This window comes from Hyaena hyaena, unplaced genomic scaffold (genome assembly GCF_003009895.1).
Source record: "Hyaena hyaena isolate Hyena2069 unplaced genomic scaffold, ASM300989v1 scaffold_171, whole genome shotgun sequence".
NCBI classification, from domain to species: Eukaryota; Metazoa; Chordata; class Mammalia; order Carnivora; family Hyaenidae; genus Hyaena; species Hyaena hyaena.
The window spans coordinates 2,002,838-2,030,186 of record NW_024080803.1 but is presented as its reverse complement, the minus strand read 5'-3'; the positions used below and the strand labels follow the sequence as shown (position 1 = coordinate 2,030,186).

General features: G+C 42.3%; 2 protein-coding genes across 3 annotated transcripts in view; both read left to right on the top strand.

Moving 5' to 3' along the window:
• Positions 1-23,074, top strand: part of PRDM10 (PR/SET domain 10) — a 103,057-nt gene extending 79,983 nt beyond the window's left edge. The window contains exons 13-22 of the mRNA XM_039240259.1: positions 104-259; positions 6,237-6,416; positions 7,261-7,371; positions 8,523-8,723; positions 9,398-9,541; positions 9,938-10,108; positions 11,809-11,949; positions 15,385-15,556; positions 19,285-19,388; positions 22,038-23,074. Of these exons, the coding sequence (XP_039096190.1) occupies positions 104-259; positions 6,237-6,416; positions 7,261-7,371; positions 8,523-8,723; positions 9,398-9,541; positions 9,938-10,108; positions 11,809-11,949; positions 15,385-15,556; positions 19,285-19,388; positions 22,038-22,238 (1,581 nt within the window). The 3' untranslated portion in view covers positions 22,239-23,074. The remainder of the gene's footprint in view (positions 1-103; positions 260-6,236; positions 6,417-7,260; positions 7,372-8,522; positions 8,724-9,397; positions 9,542-9,937; positions 10,109-11,808; positions 11,950-15,384; positions 15,557-19,284; positions 19,389-22,037) is intronic.
• Positions 23,075-26,247: 3,173 nt separating this feature from the next.
• The window catches only part of NFRKB (nuclear factor related to kappaB binding protein), a 45,008-nt gene continuing 43,906 nt past the window's right edge, over positions 26,248-27,349 (top strand). For both annotated transcript variants that reach the window (XM_039240246.1, XM_039240245.1), the window contains exon 1: positions 26,248-26,324. The gene's annotated coding sequence lies outside the window, so the exon portion shown is untranslated. The remainder of the gene's footprint in view (positions 26,325-27,349) is intronic.

Here is a 27,349-nt window from a genome sequence, read left to right as displayed (position 1 = left end):
ATCCATGGTAATGCGTTTGGCTCCCTCTAGTGTTGATAAACCACCTTTTGTCATTTCCTCTGGTGCCTGAGTCCTCTGACTTTTTCGTGTCTTCAACTGCCAGGTGAAAAAACACGTGCGAAGCTTCCACTCGGAAAAGATCTACCAGTGTACAGAGTGCGACAAGGCCTTCTGTCGTCCTGACAAATTGCGTCTCCACATGCTCCGACATTCAGACCGCAAAGATTTCCTGTGTTCCACATGTGGGAAGCAATTCAAGGTACGTAAGCAGGGAACAGCCTAAGGTAGTTCTCATGCAGCTGAAATTATGTCGAGCTAAGGATAAATGCCTGTTCATTTCATCAGTTAATTACCTACTTACAAAGAGCTGAACATGAGATGCATTTTATGTCTCGTGTTTGACTTACTTAGTTATTATCATAAAATTAAAGAAAAATGAACAGAACTAAGTTGCTTTTGAGGAATTCCTAAGAGAACAGTACATTTACTTACCAAATCAAGAGATTTTTATTGAGCACTTATGAAGTATTAGAGCCTGGTAATTGAGCTCTGAAAGTCGTAGGACTCTCATCTAAGGGAGGTGGGAAATCTGTAGAACACTGAATGGCTTAGACAACTTTGGGGAATGGTAATGACTCCAAGGATTAAAATAGCACATAGTTGGGGCACCTGGGTGGCTCAGTTGGTTGTGCGTCCAACTCTTGATTTTGGCTCAGGTCATGATCCCAAGGTTGTGGGATTGAGCCCCACGTTGGGCTCTGCACTAAGCAAGCTTGCTTGGGATTCTCTCTCTCCCTTTCCCTCTGCCCTCACCTTCCCCCCATTTGCTCGCTTGCTCTCAAAATAAATAAACATTAAAATAATTAAAATAAAATAAAATAAGACATAAGTATCAGTTACCTGCCTGGAATTTAGAAGAAGCAATGGAAAAACCCACAGAGGAATCAGATAAGGGTTAAACAAGTAAATTTGGAAATAATAAAGTGTCCTTCATTGGGAAATCAGATGGTTTGCATTCAGTAGAGAAACTCTAGTAATGTGGTTGTACATCATGCTGTCATAGAAACTGGAAAAGAATCAGAAGTGGATGCAGGAGGGAAAAACTAATTTGAGAAAGATGTATTACATTGAGTGTGGAGACAATAAAGAGAAATAGGGAGTAATTTTCAGAGTTTAAGTTGATGTGTTGTGGAATATAATCCTGATAGCTTTCAATATACAGTAGCATGATTTAGAACTTTGCAGAGAACTCTAATGTGAAAGGTGTAAACGGGCCTAGTATTTTTTGTTGTTTCTCAATTAAAAAATAATACCAACAATATATGCAAAAGGAAGGATCCCTGTCTCATGCTGTTAACTGGTTGGCCATCCATCTATCCTGTCCATTCGGTATTTTTTTATAACCTCTTTTGTGCCAGATGTCATTTTTGCACCCAGCGCATAAAACACCTTGCTACCTTCATTTTCTCCTTTACTTTCACCCAGTGTGTTACCTAGGGTCCAATCAGAGAAGCAAACCCACTAGAGTTATACTGTTAGGGATTTTCTTATAGGAGCATATTATAGAAGAAGAGAAGTAAGGGTCTGGCAGGAAAAGTTGGAGTATTGGAGAAGAGTCACCAAGGCACCCTTCTGAAGCCCTGGTCTGGGTAGACAGTGGCAGTGGGGATTTACTTAGGAGTCTGGGAACCCAGGCACCTCCCCTGGGTTCAGGAAAGAGAGCTGGTGCTGGCGCTGGCGCTGCCTATGTTAGTGGACGTGGATTTGCCACCGGCAAATCTTTCTGCTCCCAGAAAGAGGGCTGATAGCTGAGTGGGAGACAGTGAGGATGAGTGGGGCTGTCCTGCATCTGACCCACAGCCTCATGGCCACTGCTTCATTTCCACCTTCCAGTCTGGTGTGAGCCTCTCTCTCAGCTAAGCCTAACTGGGAACCACACTGGGAAGGGGATCCATGTAAATGTAGTTAGTGGGGAGCCTGGGTGGCTCAATCAGTTAAGCGTTCAACTTCGGCTTGGGTCATGATCTCGTGGTTCATGGATTTGAGCCCTGCATCGGGCTCTGTGCTGGCAGCTAGCTCGGAGCCTGGAGCCTGCTTCGGATTCTGTGTCTCTCTCTCTCCCTCTGACCCTCCCCTGATCGCATTCTCTTTCTCTCAGAAATAAATAAAACATTAAAATAAATAAATAAATAAATAAATAAATAAATAAATAAATGTAGTTAGTTCCCCTTAGCCAAGTTGATGAAGTATAAAAGCACAGTGTACCTACAATCCATTTTTCACACTGTATTGAATTATTTTTCTAGAAAACAAGTCTGATGCTATGTCTCTTCAGAAAAACCCTTTAATTTTTTTTTAACAAATTAACTTTATTAAATTACTAATTCAGTCCTTAGACACTTATGTGTTTACAAAAATATCAGTTTGAAATACATTATTGAAAGTGAATACACACAATAAATAGAAACTGGGATGCATGGTGCTGGAGACATTGTCAACCAACTTATCTTCATGTACTGCCCACTGCTATAGACAAAATTTGACACATAATCAGCCTTATTGAAAGAGCAGCCAAAGTACCTGAGAGGGCTGCAAACTACAAGAAAAGTAGCTTAAAGCTCTGGACCACTCACCAAAAAAAATATTCACTGTTTAATCTGGGAGTTAATCTCACTATATATAACACTGAGTTACCTCCTACCCATAACAACATTTTAAAGATAAGAAGAGTGCCAAGGAGCCTTCATTAACAGTATTTTTAAGTCTAAATTTCTACTTTAAGTATCTGATGATTACTCAAATATCCTAAGCCAAGAGGCAGGCCCTATGATAAGTTATAAATAGTCTGAATTTAATAACTTAAAGGTGATAATGAAAAGCCCTTTAATTTTAAATAATGTTCTTAAAGTTTATTTATTTATTTATTTTGGGGGAGAGAAATCAAGAGCACATGTGAGTGGGCAAGGAGCAGAGAGAGAAGGGGAAAGAGAGAGAATCCCAGATAGTTTCCACATTGTCAGCACAGAAGCTTGGCTCGGGGCTTGATCCCACAAACCATGAGATCATGACCTGAGCTGAAATCAAGAGTTGGACACATAACCAACTGAGCCACCTGGGCATCCCAAAACCCTTTAATTTTAGATAGATTTCAAAGTGCTTATCACTTAAAAGTCACCACAAGGGGCACCTGGCTGGTTCAGTCGGTGGAATATGCAACTCTTTGATCTCAGGGTCATGTGTTCAAGCTCCACATTGGGTATAAAGTTTACTTATTTTAAAAAAAAGTCACCACAAGATTTGGTTCCTGTAGCAGAATATATAGAGTTGTCAAATCGCTAAACTGTACACATCAAACTAATGTAAACTTCTGTGTCATCTAAACTCTAGTGTTTTTTGGGGTACCCGAGTGGCTTAGTTGGTTAAATGTCCAACTTCGGCTCAGCTCACGATCTCACAGTTTGTGAGTTCGAGCCCAGTGTTGGGTTCTTTGCTGTCAGCATGGAGGCTGCTTCTGATCCTCCGTTCCCCCATCTCTCTGCCCCTCCCTCCTCTCAAAAATGAATGAACATTAAAAAAAAAAACCCGTCTAGTGTTTTTTTTACATGTTTATTTTGAGGGAGATGGAGAGAGCATGTATGTGCTCATGTAAAAGTGGCAGTGGGGGGAGGGCATGGGGGGCAGACGGAGGGAGAGAGAAAGAATCCCAAGCCGGCTCCAGGCTGTCAGCCCAGAGCCTGATGCAAAGCTCAATCCCACGCACTGTGAAATTATGACCTAAACCGAAATCAAGAGTTGGCCGCTTAACTGACTGAGCCACCCAGGCATCCCTACCCTCTAGTTAAATATAGAATCTGGCTCCCAGTTACCTCTCTCGTCCCCCCTTTCCCTTTGTACTCTGTTCTGCTGAACTGTGTGGTTTGCTTAAGCATGGCATGCTGCCTCTCCTAGAGGCTTTGCATCTGTTCTCCTTCACACCCCACCCCTGCTTGAAATACACTTTCAGACTTTCTCATCCATCATTCCACCCGGCTGATGGCACTTCGTACAGAGGCATTTCTTGCTGCCCTCCCCTCTGCTGGATGAAGTGCTTCTGCTTCTCCTGTGTGTTCCCACAGGACCTTTGCTTCTGACTCTGTCGTAGCACTCATACTGGATTGTAATTGTCCAACTACACACTGCACAAGGGCAGCATATGTAAAGACAGGGCAGGACCTCTGGCTTTCAGGAGCTCTCAGGTTTTTTTTTTTTTTTATAAAAAATTTTTTTAATGTTTATTTATTTTTGGCAAGGTGTGAGGGGGTAGAGGCAGAGAGAGAAGGGGACAGAGGATCTGAAGTGGGCTCTGTGGTGACAGCAGAGGGCTTGATGCAGGGCTCAAACCCACAAACCGCGAGATCATGTCCGTAGCCAAAAGTAGGATGCCTAACTGACTGAGCTGCCCAGACACCTCAGGAGCTCTCAGTTTAAAGGGGAAATGAGAGGAGGTGCCTGGCTGGCTTGGTTGGAGGAGCGTGTGACTCTTGATATCAGAGTCTCAATTTGAGCGTGTGTTCAGGTATAGAGATTACTTAAATAAGTAGAACTTAAAAAAATACTACTGCTACTGTAATAGGGAAAAAAATAAAATGCCATGAGGATGAACTCTGACTTGGGCTGTACGGGAGACTTCATAGATAAGGGGACCCTTGAATTCACGAAAGAGGTGGGGAAGAGTTAGCCTGCTAGAGAAAGGGACAGAAGGAGGAGGGAGGGAGAGAGGGATAAAAGATGCCCCAGGGGCATTTAAAGCTGGGCTGAACTAAGGCACAGGCAGTGGGCATGGAGAAGAGGGCCCCTATTCAAGACAAACATCTGAGGGAGAATTGGTAGGACTTTGTGTCTGGATAAAAGGCTGATGGGTAGACAGCGAGGAATTGGGATTTGTAGCGTGGGAGGCTAGATGTTTGGGAAAGTTGGTGATCCTGCAGCAAGATTTAGGCAGGAGACAGTGGGGGTGTAATGGATTGGTCTTAAGCCTGTTAGGACAGAAAGGCCTGGCTGAGATTTGTCCTTCAGCCAACATGTCTGTCTCTGCACGCAGAGCGCGGAGAAGTAGTAGAAGTAGGCTTTTGGACTTTGGCAGTGATTCAGTAACAATAAACTGGCCTGTTTAAAGGGAATAGGTGGGGGAAATTGGTGAATACCGATGCTGAGGAAAAAGTAGAAATGCAACAGAAGTCTGAGGAGCTGAGCTTCATCATTGTATCTAAAGAGACTGAAGAGAAATACTGTTATTTAGGGCAGGGTTTGTAATCCAGACTTTGCTGCAAAGGAGGAGACTCTCAAATTCTTCCCTGGGCTTTCCGGGAATGAGGTGGGTGGGGGTAGGAGGAAAGAATACTGGGTGCTGTGCACTACAGCGGGGGGGTGGGGGGGTGGTAGGTGAGGGGTGCCGAGCTTTGGAAATCTGAACTCAGCGCAGTTCCTGACCCTTGGTGGGCGCTTCAGTTAAATGCGCTGAAAAATGTAGTGGTTAAATAAAAGTCCCTATATGGACACGTGGGGAGGAGGTACTGCTCTGGTGGGCAGCAGTTCAAGATCTTTATAAGACCAATAACGGTTTAATCATATGTGTAAGAGAAGAGAGTCACGCTGGATAAGGAAGCTGGCATTTGTTTGACTTTGTTTTTACTCCGGATGGGCTCTGCCTGGTGTTCTCTCTATGGACTCCTATCAACATGTGTCACTGGATGAGGTCATCAAACTAAGACCTGTGACCGAGACCATTTGCTGCATCCACAGTGGGCAGTGCAATGGTTTACTTGAGCCTCTAAGTCCACAAGATGAGAAATTATTAAATTTTTGTGGGATCTAGAAGAATATCATAACACTTGCTAAAATGTGTGGGAATTGAGCATACATGTGGTTTTGGAAATCCAGTATTATTTACAATCCATTATCAATTCGTCTTGTGGTTCTTAATACCAAACTTACTACATTATCCTTTGCTCTCTTCCACATACACATGAAGTCTTTCTTCTCAGAAACCAAGGCTCAGTGGGACACACTTATTTGCGAGCAGGCAGAGTAATCCCTGGTCACTTTTGCCATGTCCTTGTACACTACGGCACCCTAGCAACGCGGGTGCATCGTGGCAGGTTGTGCTTTCTGGTAACTCGTATTGCTTTTTTAAATCCCTTTATTGAAAAATTTTCTACCCCCACTCCTCTGCCTTTTAAAAAATTTTCTCTAAATAGCGAAAAGACAAACTACGGGAACATATGCAGAGGATGCATAATCCTGAGAGAGAGGCCAAGAAAGCTGACCGCATCAGCCGCTCCAAGACGTTCAAGCCTCGTATCACGTCCACGGACTACGATAGCTTCACGTTCAAGTGCCGCCTGTGTATGATGGGCTTCCGGAGACGGGGGATGCTGGTCAGTGCCAAACGACTTCCAGACCCACCCGTTTCTGTTTGTGGGGATGGCTTTTGTGCAGTATTCTGTACAAGATTTGTCACTAGGTTTTGTCGGTGATTAGGGGAAAAGCCGGAAGCGTGTAATGCCCAGTTTGGAGTTCTCTCTTTTCCAGGCTCCCTCTGTCCTCCTTTGCCACAGCTCATTTCTGGTGACCTCTTGGGAGAGGTCTTTTTCTACCACGTTTCATTACTAGTTTTCTTTTGCTGTGCCCTGCTCAGTCTCTGCTCTTATATTTTATTTCCTTCTTCTCTTTTGTGTTCCTGAACATACTTTCTGGTAAGGTCTTTCCTTCTCTCCAGCTGCTCTCCTTTCCAGATATGAAACAACAATAGAAGGAAACTGCCCCTCAAAGCAGGGTATGTGAACCCAGGTTAGCAGACACATCAGGATAGCCAGTTCACTGCCCTCAGTTCATTTTGGCCTCATTACGGTTTTGTATCTTACTGAGAAATAAGGCTAGGGCACTAAAAAAATGAAAGACAGGCTTGCATCAGGAGAATTCAGCAATGGAATTCGTGCCAGTGTAATTTTCAATTTTCCATCACCGAGTCTTCCAGTCAAAGAGTGTTAATGAAATCTGCAGTGACCCAATTCCCTTTCAGTAATTTGCTGAATTACTGTTAGCTCCTGTTAACGGTGGCTGTTAAGGCTTGTTGTCAGATGGGGCTGGCCACATGCCCTATTGTTTTGGGGCACTGCTTCAGAGAATGCCAACTTCTAGCAGTCCAGACCAGAGGCTATTTGGTTAGTGTCTATCTGTAATGGGCTCCCCTTTTCTCATTTGCTTTTTCTCCCCCTTTAGGTAAATCACTTATCAAAGAGGCACCCAGACATGAAGATAGAAGAGGTGCCGGAGTTAACTCTGCCCATCATAAAACCCAACCGCGATTACTTCTGTCAGTATTGTGATAAGGTAAAAGGAGACGTGTCTGTCCAGGAGCCCTGCGTACAGCCCATTTGCCTGCATGTATAAATACATACTCAGAACCTAACAGTTACTCCTAACAGATGGTTCCCTTTCTCTCAGTAGTTTTCCATTCAGATGAGAAAGGGCTAGAAACGCAGCCTCGTTTTAAGCCAATTTTTTTTTCTGAAGCATTAGTTGACTTTGTGTTTAATGCTTTTCCTTCTTTCCATGATTTTTGTTATAAAGGTAGAGGCTTACCAGGAGCTTAGTATATGAATTCATTTTAAATTCCTAAGGTCTAAAGTGGTAGTGTTCATCATCCTCCTTGTAAAATATACAGGAGATTTTGGATTTCTAGAGGATTGAGTAGGATGTAGGGAAGTTTTGTGATGGAAGGCTCTTTGTACTATTTCATTCTTACTTTTGTGCAGTTACAGAAAGACATAATATACGTGTATTGTTTCATTGTAATATTGTTCCCTTATACAATGTAGTTGTGTCAGCTTAAAACTAGGAAGCTTTTTAAAGCGTAGATTCACCATTACAGGTACTAGTCACCAGTAGACTTGCTATTTTGGAGGATTCTTTGGCATCTAGTATTAGTAAACATATGAAAACTTTTGCAGAAAGGCAAATGGGTTAAACGAGCCTTTGAAACAGTTCTTTTTCTGTGACCGTGTACCTGTCTCTTAAACTTTAGGGTAAAGCATATTTTTTTTTCTTATTTATTTATTTATTTATTTATTTATTTTTTCTAATAGTTTATTGTCAAATTAGTTTCCACATAACACTCAGTGCTCATCCCCACAAGTGCCCTCCACCATGCCCATCCCCCTTCCCCCCCACATCCATCAGTCTTCAGTTTTTGTCATCATTCAAGAGTCTCTCATGGTTTGGGGTAAAGCATATTTTTATTATTACTATCTTAGATATATACATTCCAGGAAGATATCTAGCATATCTATATTGTGTTTTTATTTTATTTATTTAGGCTATATCCTTATTATCCTTTAATATATCTGTTACTATATTTTATTTTGGCCTACATGATTGCTTTTTCTAATTTCTCATACCTAAGTGTGGAAATGTTAGTTTGCTTTAAGTAAGAAAGTGGAAAACCGTATACCACTTTCACGGTGGAGCATTTGAATTTGCAGGTTTATAAAAGTGCTAGCAAGCGAAAAGCCCATATTCTGAAGAACCATCCAGGGGCTGAGCTCCCACCAAGCATTCGCAAACTCCGTCCAGCTGGCCCTGGAGAACCAGACCCCATGCTGAGCACCCACACCCAGCTCACCGGCACGATCGCCACCCCCCCTGTCTGCTGCCCTCACTGCTCCAAACAGTACAGCAGCAAGGTATGGCGAAAGGCTTTGACTGCGTCTGAATCAAGGTCATTATTTAAGGAATCTCTTAAGGGAAGGTGGCAATTCGCTCCTTCTGAATTGATGGGGTGCTAATGGAGTTGTTTTCCTAGGTCAGATGGCTCAGGAGCTGCTTCCTGAGGATAGGGACAGCAAGTCCAAAATGGAAAGAGAATATGCGGAATTTCCGCAGTTAGTGTGTCTCATACATAGCTTGAGCACTCGGACGGTTTCCTCTTCCCTTGGTCTGTGGCGGGTCTCATATTTTAGTATTCTGTGCTCATAGTTTATGAACTCAGGCTTCCAGAAACACTACATAGGAACTTATGTGATAGATCTTGGAAAGGGGTCATTCTTGGTTGGAGGGGGGAGCTTGTGATTGATTGCTGTATGTATCAGTGGATTAGGGGATGCTATCAGGTATTCTGACCTTGCTTGACATTGTGGGGAGTCACATGAATCTTCGATTTCTTCCCGGTCTCTCCCTTTTTCTCTTTCATACCATTGTGCTGCTTTGGGAGGAACAGGCACGGAGTCAGCATCACTCTATTTTTTTTTTTTTTTTTAAGGCATTAAAGACTTTAGGAACCTTTGGAGGGTTTACATTTGAGAAAGACTGAAAACAACAAATTCTAGTAATTATTTTTGGTTTTGCCATAATTTTTCAGACCAAGATGGTACAACACATTCGAAAGAAGCATCCAGAGTATGCCCAGCTCCCTAACACCTTACATACACCACTGACAACAGCCGTGATCAGTGCTACCCCAGCTGTGTTAACCACAGACAGTGCCACTGGAGAGACCGTGGTGGTAAGTGTCTGACTGATGAGGGCAACTCACCTCCTTCAGTGCCTACCACAGCCTTCAGTACCAAAGCTGTGTCTCTCTTGCTATTTAATTGGCTGCAAATGCAGCCCGTTTTTCTTCAATTTTCTGCACAGGCCATTATGCTTACGGTTGGTTTGTCTCCTAGTCAATGCTTTCCAAAGCTCTCTGTACAAGGGGTGGCAAGAAATGTTCAGTGAGTGCTGCTTCTCTACGGTAAGAGGGTAACTCCATTGAGCCTGACACAGATAGGTAGAGACAGATATATAGGTAATCTTCCAGTATCTTCTCACCTTTGGATTTTTTTCTATCTGAGCTCAGGGCTAATTTGTACAAGCAGTAGTGTTACAAGCTAATGTGTTTTTTTGGTGACTTTTCTAGACAACAGACCTCCTCACCCAAGCCATGACAGAACTGTCCCAGACCTTAACAACAGACTACCGAACACCACAAGGGGACTACCAGAGAATTCAATATATTCCTGTGTCACAGTCTACATCTGGTCTTCAGCAACCGCAGCATATACAGCTGCAGGTGGTGCAAGTAGCTCCGGTACTGTATCACACTTACTTCTCTTTACCCTCATGTGCGCCATGTTGCCGCTAGCCAATATGGCAGGCGGGCCATCACAAACACCCAACTCTCAGAGCTGGGGCTGGACCCCACGTAATGTGCTTCTGCACATAAGTTCTGAGTCTAAGGCATTTGTAAATGTCTCCCTGCCACCTGGCTATAGTGGGCTCTGGGTTTAGCTGTAGAAGAGATTTCTGTCCATAGCAGTGCTGCTGTAGAGATTTTAGGCTCGAGTGTACACCATCATCCCATGCCATTGCAGGACAGTGCTATGCCAACTCTTTGGGAGCCTCTTCTGAATCCTTGAGCACCAAAGTTGACTATGTGGTGAGGAACCATTTGGATAAGTCCCTCTGTGGGCATCGAATGACTAATATGAGTGGGAGGTTATGAAGAGTAATTTTGAGTTTTGAGTGTCAGTTAATACATTATTACTATTGAGGTATAACTGTTCCTTCTATCAGATAATTAGTAGCTCATTCTCACCGATTAGGGAGCTAAAAGAAGGAATACTCCCCAAACTTATTTTACTTGATTATGCTTAAGTATACTCAAGGAGCAAATGAACAAACTTGTTGCTTGGAAATCATTTGGTCTCTGAAAGTTTAGAACTAATACCAGAGCGGGAAATGGGGAGTTGCTACTGTCATTGACTGTTCTTTACCTTTTTATTTTTTCCTTTGGGAAGGTTCTTAACTTCAGGCTTTGGAGGAACCTATGAATCCCTGAAGTTGCCTGTAGAGTATGGTGTATATGTACAGTATTCTAGAAAAAGGAACCATACTTTAGCCAGATTTTCAGAGATGTCTGGGATACATAAAAGGTTAGGAAACACTATTCTAGTGGGTCGATCGTGACAAGCTAAAAGCAAATTCTCTTCTTTGATCTCTTTTAACTGATTAAGGGTTAAATTCATTAAATTTAATTGAAACTTAAAGGAAAAAGACTTTTGATTCCTAAATACTTCTCATTCAACTTATTATGAGGACCTATATTCCTTCTATCTCCTTCTCTTCTAGAATTAAAGTGTTAGGGGCTTATGTTTTATAAGCATAGTATTTATTAATTTATTTATTTAGAGACTACACAGGAATGTACATGAGCAGGGGAGGGGCAGAGAGAGAGAGAGTCACAAGCAGGCTCTATGCTCAGTGCAGAGCCTGATGTGGAGCCTAATCCCATGACCCTGGGATCATGACCTGAGCTAAAATCAAGAGTTGGAAACTCAACTGACTAAGCTACCCAGGCGCCCCATATAAGCATAATTTTAAAAATTGTCTTCTTTTCTGGGGCGCTTAGGCAGCTCAGTCAGTTAAGGGTCTGACTCTTGATTTTGGCTCAGATCATGATCTCATAGTTCGTTTGAGTTCAAGCCCCACCTTGGGCTCTGCGCTGATAGTGTGGAGCCTGCTTGGAATTCTCTGTCTCTCCCTCTCTGGCTGCCCCTCCCCCTCTCATGCTCTGTCTCTCAAAATAGATAAGCATTAAAAAAAAAAAAAACCACCCACTGTCTACTTTGCTAACATTTAGCAGCTTGGCTTAAGTGTGGGCTCTCTGGGAGTGAAGCTTGGGCTGTGAAGTTCCATCTGCTCTTCTCCTGAGATATTGTTCTCGCTGCATATTTTCTCTGGAAGGATCTCCCTTACCCTCGATCAATATGCATCTGGTTCTCCCTGCAGGCCACATCCCCTCACCAGTCTCAGCAGTCCACCGTGGACGTCGGCCAGCTCCACGACCCTCAGACCTATGCCCAGCATGCCATCCAGGTGCAGCACATCCAAGTCACGGAGCCCACTGCTCCTGCTCCGCCGTCCTCCCAGGTATGCCCTCTGACTTCACCGGGGGTGATACAGCCTAGGAAAGTTTCATGCAAAGGGTAAGATTTTAATAAATATTTTTTGAGTGGATGTAGCTCTGCTTTCTCGATGATGGACTTAGGTCATTCAAACACAATAAGATTCCACAAAGCCACTGTTCCAAAAATTCAAGAAACACCTTGGCAATTGAATACTATCAGACAGTCCTTTGGAATCGGAAGCAAAGTCCCTAGGATGTAAAATCACAGGGCTCCGTTTGGTCAGGGGAAGCTAATCACTGAAAGCAAGTGTGCCCACAATGCCGATATTAAAACTGGAGTTCAGGGGGCACCTGGGTGGCTCTCTCTGCTAGGGGTCTGACGTTCACTCAGGTCATGATCTCGTGGTCTGTGGGTTCGAGCCCTGCGTTGGGCTCTGTGCTGACATCTCAGAGCCTGGAGGCTGCTTCAGATTCTGTGTGTCCCTTTCTCTCTTACCCTCCCCTGCTCACCCTCTGTCTCTCTGTCTCTGTTTCTGTCTCTGTCTCTCTCTCAAAAATAAACATTAAAAATTTTTAAATAAATAAAAAAATAAAATAAAACTGGAGGTGAGGTGCCTGAGTGGCTCAGTAGGTTAGGTGTCCAACTCTTGATTTCGGCTCAGGTCATGATCTCACAGTTCGTGAGTTCAAGCCCCGCATCAGGCTCTGTGCTGTCAGTCTGGAGTCTGCTTGGGACTCTGTTTCCCTCTCCCTCTGCCCCTTCCCTGCTTGCTGTCTATCTCTCTCTCAAAACAAGTAAAAATAAACTTAAAAAAAGAAAAAAGAAATAGAATATGAAGTGAAGGTATCTGAACCAGGAAGGATGCATGTAGGTCCACCTGTGACATCCACTGGTTCCTGGACAAGTGTACAAATGAAGGCTTGCATGACATGTGTCTAGGTAATTAAAAGTTTCACATCAAGCTAACAGGCTGTTAAATAAAATACGTTCTTTGCAATGACATGCGTGGAGCTACAGGGGATTCTCCTGAATGAAATAAGTCAGTCGGAGAAAGACCAATAGCTTATGATTACATTCACATGTAGAACTGAAGAAACAAAACAAATAAGCAAAGGGGAAAAAAAGGGAGGCAAACCAAGAAACAGGCTCTTAATTATAGAGAACAATGTGATGGTGACGGAGGGGAGGTAGGCGAGGGGATGGGTGAAAGAGGTGATGGGGACTGAGGAGGGCACTTGTGATGAGTACCAGGTGTTGTATGGAAGTGTTGAATCACTGTATTGTTCACAGTGTCCACATAGAGTGAAACTAAGATTACACTCTAAGTTAACTAATTAGAATTTAAATAAAAACTTAGGGGGGCACCTGGGTGGCTTAGTCGGTTGAGCGTCCGACTTTCGCTTAGGTCATGATCTCGCGGTTCGTGGGTTCGAGCCCCACGTCGGGCTCTGTGCTGACTGCCAGCTCAGAGCCTGGAGCCTATTTTGGAGTCTGTTTCTCCCTCTCTCTCTGACCCTCCCCTGCTCGCGCTGCCTCTCTCTCTCTCTCCTGGAGATAAAGAAAAATATTTAAAAATAAATAAATAAATAAATAAATAAATAAAAACTTAGGGGCACCTGGGTGGCTCAGTCGGTTAAGTGTCCAACTTCAGCTCAGGTTACGATCTCACAGTTCATGAGTTCAAGCCCTGCAGCAGGCTCTGTGCTGACAGCTCAGAGCCTAGAGCCTGCTTTAGATTCTGTCTCTCTCTTTCTGCCTTTCTCTCGGTCTCTCTTTCTCTCTCTCTCAAAAATAAATGTTAAAAAATTTTTTAAATAAAAACTTTAAAAAAGTTCTGTTTTCCAACTTGATATGTACATATACTTTCATAATAACAAAACTGAAAAATATATATAAAGTAACAATTGATCCTGAATCACATGGATAGAGCCAATTCAAAATTGCTTGTATTTCTGCCAAATGCACGGGTGGCACTGGCCGTTGCCAGGCTGGGGTGGGAAGGAGGGGGAGAAAGGATTTCTTACCTCCTTTGCTGGCTCTTTGCCCTTTGGCTTGCTGCAGAAATCCATAGGATAAACACAGACTTTCTCTGCCTTCTGGTTTACTGAGGGGCGTTGGTAGTGGGAGGCTCTGCTGCTTGTCATCTGACGGCCTCTTCCCCGACTTCTAGTGTGAGGTCCAGCCACTGCGAGGTTTCTGTTACTTTTTCCAGTCCCAGATAGGCTGCCTCTGTCCACAAGGGGCCCAACCTTCCCCTCGCCCAGCATCACACTGCTAAGTTTCTCAAAGAGGCTGGAGGGACTCCTGGGAGTTCGTTTTTAAGAATAAGTATATGGGGGCACAGGGACAGCTTTCCCCAAGACAGCTCCCCCTTTCTTCTCACTCAGCCTCCAGCCTTCACCTCACAGGCCTTCTGTGTACCCGCACGGACACCCGGACCCACACGTCTCAGCATCTTCCACATCCTTGCACATGGTATCCCATGGCCACCCTCTTGGTCCCATGTGCCCAAATACCATTAATGGAGCCCATATCCAAAAGATAGGACCCCTGCAGGGTGACAGACCCAGGGGAAGACACTCATGCAGCCCTGAAACTGGGTGCAGGGCCATTTCCACAGGGAATGGGGGACTCTGGTTCCCAAAGTGTCACCTATAAGGGGATACATATTCCAGGTCTATGGTCTAAGGATGGGTCTTGCGAGGGTCTCGGACGATGTGGTTATATGGATAAGTTAAGAGCATTCAGAAGAGGGAAGGATTATGTTTAGCAGGGAATCAAGGGTACTTCTGTGGATGTAGTTGGGGAAAGCATTGTGATCTGAATGTGCTTTCGTCGTGAGTAAAGACACAGAGGTGGGCAACGGGTATACTTAAGGAAAATTGTTTAGGTTAGTAACAGGAAATGATGTTTGAGAAAAGAGTTGAGAAGGCAGTTTGGAACTGGCAGATGGAGGACTTAAACACAAACGATGGAGCTTGGGCTTTATCCCGTGGACAGGAGTAAGCCTCTCCACTGGATGTCCGTCTGTGAACCTGTGTTCGTTTCCACTGACTGCATGGGATTTCCCAGTGTTCTCACTAGAAATGATAATTTCTGGGTTCTACTTTAATTTGTGTTATAGCTTCACTTTGTGACATAGGCATGTCCTTTAGCTTCTCAATTTTTTAAATCTTATGTAATGAAGATAATTATACTTTTATTTATCTTTCTAGTAAGCTTGGTGAAATTAATTTTGGGGATATTCTTGTAGATAATCCCTTGAAAACTAATTAGGACTGCATTGCTATGATTGCTTTTCATTAATCCTATTCTTACTGAAAATACCATTATTTTAGCAGTGATACTTTCAGTGTTATAATTCATGTTAGCCAGATTTATTTTCTTCAGTTATTTGTATATCTTAACTATATTGAAAGTTCCTTGTTTTCTACTCCTGCTTTGTCTTTCTCTCTAGGTATCCGGGCAGCCCTTGAGCCCTGCCTCCCAGCAATCCCAGCAAGGACTCAGCCCCTCTCATATACAAGGCAGTTCCTCCACACCCGGCCAGGCTCTCCAGCAGCAGCAACAGGGCTCCTCTGTACAACATACCTACCTACCCAATGCTTGGAATTCCTTCCGTGGCTACTGTAAGAAATGGGGATAATGCTACATAGCTCATGGGTGGAGAAATCTACAGCTGTGGCTCATACTTTCATCTTCTTTAGAATAGATTTTCTGGATTAAAGTATCATTAGCCATTTTCTACATTCTGTAGTGCATGTACTTGAATGAGTTTCATGGACAAGTTCAAGGCAGCATTCTGATCTCAGAGAACCACGCGTTTCAGAGACAGGAATACTGCCAGAGGTAGTAGAGGCAGGTAGACTAAAGAGCAGAATAGGTGGATGTAGGATATGTTGACTGCCTTTGTATCAATGGATGTGCTAGATCCTGGGTATACAAAAAATTCATATTGACATACATATCAGTAACACCACACAATAATGTTAGCCAGTTTCATTAAGCTCTCACCATGTTCCAGGAATGATTCTAAACCACATATATATTGCATTCAGGACTTACAGCAACCTATAAGTACAATTATTTTTTCACTATTTATTTATTTATTTTGAGAGAGAGAGAGAGAGAGCTAGCAGAGGAGGGGCAGAGAGAGAGAGAGAGGGAGAGAGAGAATCTGAAGCCGGCTCTGCACTGTCAGCACAGAGCCCAATGAAGGGCTTCAACTCTGGAACTGTGAGATCATGACCTGAGCCAAAATCAAAAGTCAGACGTTGAACTGACTGAGCCACTTGGGCACCCCTATAAGTACAATTGTTATCTGTGCTTTACAAGTAGGGAAATTCAGACACAGAGTGACTTGCCTAGCTTCTCAAGTACCTAGAGGATTGAAACCCAGGCAGTCTGGCTTCAGAGTTTATGCTCCAAACCACCCTACTATGCAGCCTCTCCTTATAAGATGATCTTTGGCTGAAAGAGATCATTACCTAGTAGAGAGAGAGATATATGAGTAGTTGCTTTCAACTACTGATTAGTGCTACAGAAGCAGTGAAAGGCTGGCTGCTCAAATTAACAGATTTGGTGGGGACAATAGCGTTGGATATGAGCTTGAAAGTATGAGATCTTTATTGCTAAAGATCTGGAATAGAGGAACAGTTCAGCCTCAGTAGTAGGGACTACAAGCGGCAGGAACAGAGAAGAAAGGGAGACCAGTGCTGATCATTGTCCTACTGTTGATTTCCTTCGAGTCCATCTCCATTGTCATTGATCTTTGGCCATGTTATATAGATTTGGTATGGAATCAGGCCCAAACTCTACCTTTTAGTTATTTTTACAATCTATTCTCTTAAATATTGGTGGTCACCACAAGGGCTTTGTCTTGTTTCTAGTCAGGGTCATATTCCTACTCATGAAATACCAGGAGAATCCTGGTAAGTACACTGGCATTTACACTGAGTTCAATTCCTGTCAAAGAAATGTGGAATCATGAAGATTGCCATGGTAATAATAGTATAAGCTAGTATTCTGACCTGAAGAAAAGATTCTGGAATTGAAAGGTTTTCGTAGTTTAAAAATGTTTTTTTTTAATTAAAAAAAATTTTTAAGTAGGTTCCGTACACATTGTGGGACTTGAACTTCTGACCCCGAGATCAAGAGTCACACGTTCTATCGACTAAGCCAGCCAGATGTCTCTGGAATTGATGTGGTTTTTTTTTTCTTTTTTATGGAAAACATTTAAAATATGCAAAAATAGCATAGTATAATGAATACTTTTATAGCCGTTATCCAACTTCATTATCAACTCAGAGTCAATCTTGTCTCCTCTGTAACTGCATCATTCTTTCCTAGACCTCCAACTATATAATAATTCATATTATTTCAACCATAAGTATTTTTTTCTTTTTAATGTTTTATTTCTTTTTTTTTCTATTTTATTTTATTTTATTTTTTTTTACAAATAGTTTATTGTCAAATTAGTTTCCACATAACACTCAGTGCTCATCCCCACGAGTGTCCTCCTCCATGCCCATCCCCCCCCTTCAACCATAAGTATTTTTTAAAACACAACTCCAGTACTGTTCTCAAACTTAGAAACAAATGACAGCAATTCTTTAATAACCATCCAATATCCAGTGTTCATGTTTTTGTTATTGTCTTATAAATATTTTGATAGTTTCTTCAAATTGGGTTCCAGATGAGACTCATGCATTGCAATTTGTTAGGTCTTTTGAATTTCTTTTTTAAGATTTTAATTTTTAAGTATTCTCTACACCCAATATGGGGCTCAAACCCTGAGTTCAAGAGTCACCTGTTCCACCGACTGAGCCAGCCAGCCGGCCCTGGAGGTTTTTTTTTTTTCTTTTCAATGTTTGTGTTTTCTCTCTTTTAAGTTGCAACTTATATGTTGAAGAAACTGTGTCATTTGTTCTGTAGAATTTCTCCCATTCTAGATTTTGCTGTTGACATTCCTAAATTATCATTTAAGATGCTTTCCTCTGTCCCTTTTATTTCCTGTTGGCTGCAGGCTCGATCAAATTCAGGTTCAGTTTTTTTCCATAAGATACTTATGGCTGGCGGTGTGTACTTTCATCAGGAGGCACATAATGTTGGGTTGTCTGTCTTTTTCCTTCATTCTGCTATTTCACTAGGAATTACAAAGTTGTCATATTCTGATTCTATCATCCTTCATTCACTTACCAGCTAGGAAACTTCTGTAAAGAAACAGTTTTTGTCTTAACAGATGATTCTGAGGTACAGTTTGCACAGGAAGGTGCAGTTTACACTTAAATATCCAGTTCATCTCCTTCATTTACCAATTTTCAAAATAATAAGTTATTTCCTAGTATTATCCAAGGTGACTAATAAGAGGTATGTGTATGTGTGTCTTAGTGTCATTGTGTTCTCATGGATTTTAACACATTGGGTATGTTTCAAACCATTGTTACCCTTATTGATGCTAAGATTATGCCACCCTTGGCCAATGGGGGCATCTTCAAATTGGCCTCTGTGTCTTTTCTATATGACTCCGTAGTCATTTTAAAACATTTTTTTAATGTTTATTTATTTTTGAGAGAGAGAGAGAGCAAGCGCATGCACTTGCATGCATGAGTGGGGTAAGGGCAGAGAGAGAGGGAGACACAGAATCTGAAGCAGGCTCCAGGCTCTGAGCTGTCAGGGCAGAGCCCGACCAGGGCCCGAACTCATGGACCATGAGATCATGACCTGAGCTGAAGTTGGATGCTTAACTGACTGAGCCACTCAGGTGCCCCTTGATAGTCTTTTATAGCATCTTGCATGCTGGTATGATCTCATGTTCTGGGCTCATCTTAGAAGGTTTCCTGCACCAGCTCAGGAGTCAGCCAGAAGCCAGAAGCTTTGGTTCCTTTTAAAGGAAAATATTATATAAAGACCATCAACTGCATGCTAGGGTGAACTTTGTTTTTAATTTGCTTTAATAACTCAGTGATGAAATAGAATTCAAGTTAGATTACATTGTGATTACTAGGCAATAGTAATTCAAATCTGAATATAAAAGATAAAAATATTGAGCTAAGAGGTAAATCTTTGCAACTTATTTCAAGATCTTTAAAAAATCATTGAATGTTTGTTTTATGGATATCCAAAGGGTTGTTTTGGGGAGATGCATTGATTATTTCTGTTATTTGATAATTCTCTGCAAACCTCCTATGATCATTCTTATCAGAATATCAAGAAATCATATCATTATAAGATTCTTACAGCAAGCAAATCCATGAAAATGTCTCAACGGGGAATGTGGCCACTGGTTAAATATTTGTTTCAACAGCTTGTATTAAAATCTGAGACCACTGAAATATGGATATTTCCTGTTTTTCAGCATCAGAGATTCAAATGATGACACTTCCCCCGGGTCAGTTTGTGATTACAGATAGTGGTGTGGCCACTCCTGTCACCACTGGCCAAGTGAAGGCAGTTACGCCGGTAAGTTATCTGCTCACAAGCGCTTTCCTGTCCATCATACTGCACCACTCTCCCCTCCCTCTATTTCCTACTCCTCCTCTTTCCATATCTGAGTTAGAAGTACCTCCTCTATATTCCCATAACTCCTTGTGCTATGTTATAACCCTTATTTTAATTATTGGTTTACTATCTATCTTTTCCCAGCAGACAGTGAATTTCTTGAAAGATGTGTCTTGGTGTTTATCTCTTTATACTCAGTGCCTTGCACAGGAGGCTGCACTATAGCAAATGCTCAATAATTACCTATGCAGTTAATAACTATAATGAAACTCCAAGGTCCATGTACATACAGATTCACAACTGATCACCTTTTTATGTGCTTTACGGAAAGTATTCATGATTATTGGTTCTCAACTGGGTTGGGAGAAAATAATAGAATGAATGTTATGGAGCTCTTTTAAACTATTTTATTTTATTTTTATTTTTAAATGTATTTTTAAGCTTATTTACTTATTTTGAGAGAGAGAGAGAGACAGCAAGTGAGCATGTACATGAGCTGGGGAGGGGCGGAGAGAGAGGGAGAGAGAGAATTTCAAGCAGGCTCTGTGTTGACAGCGCAGAGCCCAATGTGGGGCTTGATCCCTCGAACCGTGAGATCATGACCTGAGCCAAAATCAAGAATTCAACATTTAACCAACTGAACAACCCAGGGGGCCCACTTTTAAACCATTTTATTTTAGTTTAGTTTAGTTTAGTTTAGTTTAGTTTTCTTAAATTTGTTAAAAAATGTTTATTTTTGAGAGAGAGACAGAGTGTGAGTGGTGGAGGGGTAGAAAGAGAGGGAGACACAGAATCCAAAGAAGGCTCCAGGCTCTGAGTTGTCAGCACAGAGCTCGACACAGGGCTTGAACCCATGAACCATGAAATCATGACCTGAGCTGAAGTCGGATACTTAACAACCAACTGAGCCAGGTGCCTCTGAACTATTTTAAACATTCAGCCCCCTCCTGGTGAAAAACATTGCCATGAATTATCTTGTTATATTTAGATTAGGCAGGTCAATGTTGATTGTACCTGCTATCTCTGTTTTTATCTTCATTGGTTTGTTCTGGCTTGCCTCTTAAGTAATTAGAAGATTATGTAAATTTAAATTAAGAATTATATATAAAAAAAAGAATTATACTTGTAAGTGGCTAGGGATATTGGGATGTTTCCAGGGAAGATTATTTCCCAAGAGGTTTCAGAGAGCAGCAGGGTAGTCTAGTGGCCTCAAAAACCTGATTTTTTTTCCCCAAAGCATGATCACAGCTTGCCCATTTCTTAGCACACAAACTCACATTAACTCGACTTAGGAGAGATGTATAAATCCAGAATAATGCTACCATCAATGAAGACAATAACTAATATAAAATGGAATAGTCTCGCTGGCATGATCAGTGAAATTTTTATTCCCTTTGGGACGCACTGACTCTTTACCTTTCTTTGCCAGGAACTCATTTGAGAACCTGATTATAGCCAAGGATGTTCCCCTCTCCCTGCCACAATACACACAGACACACAGACACACACACACACACACACACACACACACACACACACACCCGTTTAAGGTACATTTTCCAGAGTTCATAGAATTTCTAAAGCCTACCTGTGGACCACCTAGTAGTTCATTGATTCTAAGTGGAGAAACAGCCCTTTCCTCTTAGAAGAAGACCCACATGGGAAACCAGATCATTATCAGAGATTGATGAGTATGGACTCAGAGCACATGGCCCCTAGATAAATCAAATGGTTATTTGGCTATGGCTTTTATTCTGGACAGTGCTTGGAAAGGCTACTGCCTGGGCTTTCCTCTGTGACTTCCTTTTTTTCAGCCTACGTAGCAGACCAATCACCCTGCAATGGACACTTTCTTTCTTTAAAAATGTTAACTTAAGGGACTAGCTCGCTCTGGATCTGTGAAGGTTTCATGATCAGAGGAAGAATAATGACAATGCATATTTTCATAAAGCTAAATTTATTCAATGTAAGGGACTTCGTTCTAAGACTGCAATCTTCTTATAGTTTTGGGTATTAAAATTTCTCTCATTTGACAGTTTGTGTCTTAAAAATGACTTTACTTGGTAAAATAAAATTTGGGAATACTTATTATTACTTTTACTTTGCCGGTCTATGAAATTCTCAAGTCTAGGAACCACTGACCCTGACTACTGGTCTTGGGAGCCATTCTACCTCTTTAAGGAAACTTTATCTCCTCTGTGATCTATTTTGTATTACTCTTAAATATTAATCGACAGACAAAAAACCCCACAAAAAATAATAATTGACAGACAGCGATCTTATGAATTTCTAAATTGTTAGGAGCAACACAATAGCATGTGTTTCCTTTGCCACAGGTTACTGTCATGATGTAAATTTCTGTACCTGATGCTCTTCACTATATCATTTGGTAGGACAACCAAAGCACTCCCTTAAATTACCTTTGTAGTCTCCTACTCTGATCCATCCCCTCTAAAGCACTTACGTAAAACATCTAACATTGGTGCCTATTTTGGTGTCACCTTGAAACATTTCCTTTCCTATTTCTTCTTTTTCTTTCCATCAAGAACCTCCCCACCACCTTTAAACCTCAGATTTCTAAAGATCTTTTTTTTTTTCCCCCTGTTCTAGGGTCATTATGTATTATCAGAAAGTCAACCAGAATTGGAGGAAAAGCAAGCTTCTGCTCTCTCTGCGGGAGTCCAGGTTCAGCCAGCCACACACAGTGACTTGGACCCTCAGACCACCAGCCAACAGCAGCCCACACAGTACATCATTACAGCTACCACCAATGGGAACGGGAGCAGTGAAGTGCACATCACTAAACCTTAACTTTACCCTCGAGCTCGAATCCAGCAGTCACATCATGTCTTTTCTCATTCAGAAGTCTGAAAGCTTCCAACACTTGGAACTCTTTTTTAAGATTTATCATTCACTTAAGAATTTGGAAACCACAGTTTTGACACTCTACACACCCGGGGGCTTCTTTTATCAAGGTCATCTTTACCAAATTGACTCTTCAAATCCTAGGAGCTTCTACCATGGAATGGATACCTTTCAGGGGAAAGTGGATTTCAAGGTGGAGAAACTTTGCCTTGCTCATGAGTTGGTGTTTTTTTTTTGTTTTTTTTTTTTAAACACATTGGTGGGCCTTACTTTTCCTTTGTGGAAATATTAAGTGGTGTATCACATTTGTACCAAAGGTGGAGAAAGGATGTGCCAAGTTCATGGCCACTGGACTTCTTAATTCCACACCATGGCACCAAAGAAGAGGGGCATTTCATTAGGTCAGAACTGCTTCGTCTTCTGAGTTTGCATTTCCAGTAACTTAACAAAGGGAGCCTATTGAATATGAAAATAAAAATGGTGAAACAGAGGTTTGACAGTGATGCTCTGAAGGAAAAACTGTCGTCTAGATTTTTCTTATCGCTGACTAAAACAAAACAAAACAAGAAAACAAAACAAAACAACTTGCCTCTTTGGGAAACCTGTTGTCAGGCTATTATTGGTAGTGCTTTGTACAGATACTGGCCTTCAGCAGCTTAGGCCAGAACCTCCTGTTCAGAGAGATACTACTTTCTTACTCTACAATGGTAGACTCCTGTAAGAGAAAAGGTTTGTTTGATGGCAGCAGAATTTGAACTCCAACATTAAAGCTTTGCCTCCCATTCTCTGGTTGTGGTGTATTAAGAAGGAGGTATTCAAGATATCAGTACCAAGAGAAATTCCTGAGATAATTATGTATAAAGTGGAAAGCACTGCAACCTTGTCCTGCCTTGCAGGATCCATTTACCACTCGCTGGTGATGGATAAATGCCTTGCTCTTACCAAGTGTACATTCAACTCACATAATTCAGTGTATTTTAGTACTTCTCATGCTGTCTTAAAATGAACATTCTTAAAGGGTGGATGGAAAAGTGGCCCTCCTTATTTCTTAATACTTTTAACTTCTGCATATTTTAAGTCATCTGGACCTTTTGGTAAGATGACCGACTTCACACTTAGGGGAAAAATAGAAATGTGGGGACCATTTTTATGTCAAGGCAATTATAAGGGATATGGGAGAAATCTAATCTTTACGTATCTTACACTGTCATTTGGGAGAGGGAAAAAAATCTGCTCAGTGACAGGTTTTTCTTTTTAACGTGTGTTCCTGTTTGTAGTCTTGTTACTATGAATTCAATGGGGAAAAATTATTTCCCTTCTTTTTATTGTACATTCCAATTGTACACATACAACATTGCAGAAATCAGAATGTATTTTAACAACTTTTTGTGACATACTAAAGCATTTTTAGAGTAATTATTGTGTGATAGAAATTATCACTCCAGAACAGAAAGACCTAACTTCGATTTCAAATGAAGTTAGCTAATCTATTTTATTTACATTTCTGGGTAAAAACTGGTCTGTAAATTAAAAGTATAGTAGCTTCTTTACAGTAAAGATACTTTCCTGGAAAGGAAATAATTCTGTTGAAATAACTTTACTAATATGTAGATTTTGCACTTTACTTTTGAGACCTCATTCATTCAGTTATCCCTGAAAATTTGGGCACTGAGAGAGAATTTGAGAAAATTACTTATAAATGTGTAGGAGCTAGGGATGGACTCTGTCTTGGTAACAAAGCGGTAATGTTGATGTTTTCAATAGAAAATATTGACCCTGAGTCACAAAACTGGGACTCTGGGTCCCAAAGTCCCACAGTGTAATGATTGTAAATATCCTATTGTCCAATCCAGAAAGACTATGTGAAGAATATTAGACTTTGCCAAAGGTCCAGTTTAATTTTTACACCTTAAATTTGGCCCTTTTGGGTCCTTTTTATTTTGAACCAGCCAGGTACCTCCCCTTCCCTCAGGAATAACTTATTGATTAAAACAGAAAACTGTCACTGAACAGAATGTTCATTTTATGCAGTTATTTCAAGTTGTAAAATACACAGTAAAAAATACTTTGGAAGGACCTGTTTGTTTCTTTCCCATCTAAGTTTTTTTTCTTCCTTTTTTGGTTCTTATATGGAATAAGTAAAGGATCTGAAACTATTTTGTATGCTATCAACCAGAGATGCAGGTGGCAGTAAAGCCAAACAACGCTTCTTTAAGATCAAGTATTCTGCACGCTCATTCCAAGTTGATAGATTTTCAAAAGGACTTGGATTTGAAGAGATGGTAGATTATAAGCCATCTGAAGACCAATATACAGGGAAAAATGTATGTAGCCAATGTTTATATTGTGGCCTCTCTCAAGACCCATTGGCACGCTAGACTTCAATCAGTGCAGTGTGAAAATTTCAGAGGAGGTTACATATAGATTTTACATTTTTATTGTTTGATTTGTGCCCACATAAATAGACATTTCATCATGTAAAATTCCTATTATTCTGGAAGAACCTATTGTTTTGATCTTCTTGAATTGTTTTCTGATTGGGAATTATCCTTTCAAAAAACTTTCAAGATATCTAGGGCTAAAAAGCACTTCATGAGATGCGAAAGCTGACCCACAGGTTGAAAATGTTGACCCTATCCTGTTATTTAAATGTGAACATTTATTGTACATTCAGTGAGTTATAGTGTTAATAGTCTTGTGCTACTCAGCAGGTGTAAAAATTAATAAATATTTTTTTTTAATAAACAACTTTCCTTGTTTGTGTGAAGCTACTGAAATGGTTAAATTTTTTTATTTAAAAATTTTTTAATGTTTTATTTATTTCTGAGAGAGAGAGAGGGAGAGAGAGAGAGAGTGTGTGTGTGATCAGGGGAGGGTTAGAGAGAGAAGGAGACACAGAATCCGAAGACAGGCTCCAGGCTCTGAGCTGGCTGTCAGCACAGAGCCTGACGCGGGGCTCGAACCCATTAGCCGTGAGATCATGACCTGAGCCGAAGTCAGACGCTTAACCGACTGGGCCACCCAGGCGCCCCCAATTTTTTGTTTTAATATTACAATTTATGGTGTTTTGACTCTGGTCAGAGACTCAACATACGGGAACATTAGGGTGACAACTATGGAATGGTGTATTCCTGCCCTTTTACTTGGTGGTTTCTAATTCAAGAACCTTCCTATGGTCTAAGTGGCAAGGACTAAGGGTAGGTGGGCAGCCAGCGGGGCAGCAAAGATTGGGCTTTGTTTGAAAACCGCTATTTTGCTACAAGGGAGGAACATTAGTTTGGCCTGCCAGGTTTCCTGACGTATTTCCATCCAGCAGAGAGAACTGACTATGGGCTCTGCAACATTGATGGGAGTAGCTGTGGATTAAGTAGTAGTCTGAAGCTGTTCTACATAAGACCTAGAGAATAAGAAAGGGACCTACATTCTTAACAAGAACATTATCGAGTTTAATTTTAAATGTATTTCTTCAACGTGTGTACTTTCTTTCCGAAAGTCAGTGGTCCAGCGACAAGAAGAAGATATAGGGACCTCGCAGGGGCACAGGCTCCGAGTCCGCGTTCTCTTCACTGAAACTCAAGAAATTGATTTTCCCAGCTGTAAAGTGGGAATAGTGCATAAGAGCACACAGCTGTAGTACAAAGATAGGGGCTAGAAAGTGCTTAGCACAGTGTCTGGAGCAGGGACTCTAAACGTTGGCTAATAAAATTGCATTTACTCCTTCATTCATTGGCCTCGGCTCGCGGCCAGGTAGACTAGGACGTACAGTCCAGCAGCTTCCAAGCTAGGTGAGACCCAAGAGGCCGCTTGCAAACTGCAGCCCAGTACCCAGCAGCGCGGGCCCGCGTTGCCCCAGACCCGCCCCACGCGGCCCCGCCCCCGGCACCCTACAGGCCCCGCCCCGCGCAGCCCCGCCCCTTCCGCCGCCCGAGCCCGGAGCGTGCACGCACCGAGACGCCTTGCGGGAGCGAGCGCGTCCGGGAGCCCGCGGGCCGAGAAGCGCTGCGGGTTGGGAGTCCCGCGGCTGCGGCTCAGGTGAGGGCGGGCCTGGGGCGGTGAAAGGGTTAAAGTGTAGCGGGAGAGCCGGGGGAGGGAGCGGCTGGGTCTCTGAGTCTCTCTGCTCCTCTGGGCCCGCGACAGGGTAGCGGGCGTGTTGGGAGCGGGGCGGCCGGGTGGGTGGGGGTTAGGGTTAGACACGGTGTGGGGGAGGGGCTGTGGGCGCTGAGGTGCAGTTTAGAGGGGCGGGTCCTGGCCTTGGTAAGGGCGGGGTTGGCTAGGGTGGGGCTTGCTGCAGGGGCGGCGGATTTGGAGCGAACGTTTGCTCCGGAAGACGCCAAGGGTTTAGCTTCTGCGTTGGGGAGGGTCCAGGAGGCCGGGCTAGCCCAGGTGCAGGGAAAAGGCCCTTGGGAGACGCCTTCCTGGTCTAGTTAAGGGGTCCAGGACGCCTCAAGATTTAAGAATCCTTGGCTTCCGGGGTTCTAATCCTCTGGTAGTACCTGCTTTTTGTATTTTGAGATCCTGTTCAGAATAGTAGCAGGACAAAGGTTGCCACTCGAATAGATTAAATTTAGCTACACCACCATAGTAGTTGAAGAAACTGGTGAACAAGTTGTGAAACGGGCGATCTTCCTAAGAGCCCGGTAGAACATTGGCTTTGCAGTTCCTACCCTGTTCTATGCCAATTCTGTAAAGAGGACCTTACTCTAAACATAAGGTTGCTGCTGCAAAACTGCAAAAAATGTTTTCTGTTTTAAAGTTTTGTTAAACTCCTGTACCACGTGCTTTCTCACGTGCTTGGGTAATTTAGGCACTAAGACTGCTCAGGGTGTTGTAATTCCCCATGTACTGAAAGGTGAGGGAGCACAAATGCTTGGAGACCATCTGCTTTGTTCTGCACTAATCTTCCTGCAGTATCTTTACATAAATCCGAAAACTCTAAAAGATAACTTGAGGGATGCCTGGGTGGCTCAGTCGGGTAAGCCTCCCACTTTGGCTCAGGTCAGATCTCAGGGTTCCTGGGTTCGAGCCCCGCATGGAGCTCTGTGCTGACAGCGCAGAGC